The 1,600-nt window shown below is 60.4% G+C and overlaps 1 protein-coding gene across 1 annotated transcript in view; it reads right to left on the minus strand.

The window, feature by feature from the left end:
• Nucleotides 1–1,594, minus strand: part of EMX2 (empty spiracles homeobox 2) — a 5,436-nt gene extending 3,842 nt beyond the window's left edge. The window contains exon 1 of the mRNA XM_014309790.2: nt 1,317–1,594. Within this exon, the coding sequence (XP_014165265.1) occupies nt 1,317–1,578 (262 nt within the window). The 5' untranslated portion in view covers nt 1,579–1,594. The remainder of the gene's footprint in view (nt 1–1,316) is intronic.
• Between the last annotated feature and the right edge of the window lie 6 nt (nt 1,595–1,600).

The following is a 1,600-nucleotide window of genomic DNA, read 5'->3' on the forward strand; positions in this document are numbered from 1 at the left end:
CCTGCCGGCCTGCATGGAGCGGGGGCGGGAGAGGCGGGTGGTGAGCCGGGGCTTTTCGGGGGGCATTTCGCTCCGGGGTGCCCCTGTGCCACCTCTCCGGGCTGGTCCTTCCAAGGTGGAAGCGGCACCGAGGGGCTCTCTCTGTAAGTGCTTTCAAAATCGTTGGAGGAGGAGGGTGTGTTTGAAATCAGGCTGTGGCTCAACACCAGGACATTTCCGCCTTTCATCTACCCCTCGTTACCAATCGCCTGGTGCCTGCGACAAATAATTCGGTGAGCGAAACCTGTAATTTTATTCTGAAAGGGTAATAATCCATTTTGTGTCTCAGAGCGCCTGGCTTTGGAGAGAGTGGCTCCTTTTTCAACCCGGCTGCTGCGGCCCGGCTGTGGAAGGCCGGGGAAAATGCAACATGCAGGTGGTTTGTTTTCGTTCCGAATTAAAAAATAAAAATACAAGGAAAAAAAAAAAGGCAGATGGATCCCTGCGAGTGGAGGCTGATTTTGTTTTGTTTGTTGGTTTGCCTGTGATGAGAGTGGCAGAAGCCGGACCCATTGCGGGAGAAATCGGCTCACCTCTCGGAGAAGACGCTGCCGGTTACAAAGGGTTAAGCAAGGGGGATTTTATTGATTGTCCGCCATTGGATTCGGTTATTTCCCTTCAGCTGGTCATTAATCGCTTGGCATTTGGAGCCCCTGGCTGACCGCACGGTCGGGATCGCCCTCCGAGCCCCTTCCCCGGCTCTCCTCCGCAGCCCCATCTCCCCGCGCTGCTCCGCTGCTGGGATTGATTCCCCACACACACTTCCCTCCTCCTTTCTCTGGGGTTCGCTTCGTTTCTTCCCCTCTAACAAGGGCAGCGGCCGCACTTGGGGCTTCCTGCGGCTCGGCCCCGCAGCTCGGCGGGCACCGCCGCCTTCCCGGGGGAACTCAGCCTCGCTGCTCCCCGCTCTGCGCGGCCGCTTCCTTCGGGGGCTCCTCTCTAGCTCTTAACACGCCGGAACAAAAAATATCCGCCTTTTCGTCTGCTTTTAATGGGAGCAGAAAGCTGACGAAGTCCCAGCCGGCCTTGCCTTCCCCCTCTTCCCGGGAAACCAAAACAAACGGGGAAAAGCAGCAAAACAAAACCAAGCCCAAGCTCCTCGGCTCTGACAGCTCTCCCAAGTTTGGCGGAGGGGGAGACAGGGACAAAAGCGCCCGGGCCCGGCCGAGCCGAGCCTTCCGCTCCGGGCAGGGGCCGCCGTCCCCCGACATCCGCGCCGCGGGGACCGGCCGGGGGATGCAGGGCTGGGTCGGGAGGAGAGGAAAAGTTGCACGTACCTTGGAACCTGTGGCCCAGATACCGGTAGCGGTGTATTAGCCACGGGTAGAAGGTGGAGGGGTCCCTTTGCTGCGAGGCGAAGAGCGGGTGCGTGGAGTGCGAAGCAGGCAGCGGGTGGGCGGCCAGGGCGTGAGGAGGGGGCACGGGATGGACCGGCACGGCCGGGTTCGGCGGGTGGGAGACGGCCTCTGCAAAGACCAAGTCCGGGTTGGAGTAGACCCCCCTGCCAGTGGAGTGGAAGCCGTTGAGAAAAGGGGTCATCGGGCTGGAATTGGCATAGCTG

This window comes from Geospiza fortis, unplaced genomic scaffold, assembly GCF_000277835.1.
Source record: "Geospiza fortis unplaced genomic scaffold, GeoFor_1.0 scaffold719, whole genome shotgun sequence".
Taxonomy (NCBI): Eukaryota; Metazoa; Chordata; class Aves; order Passeriformes; family Thraupidae; genus Geospiza; species Geospiza fortis.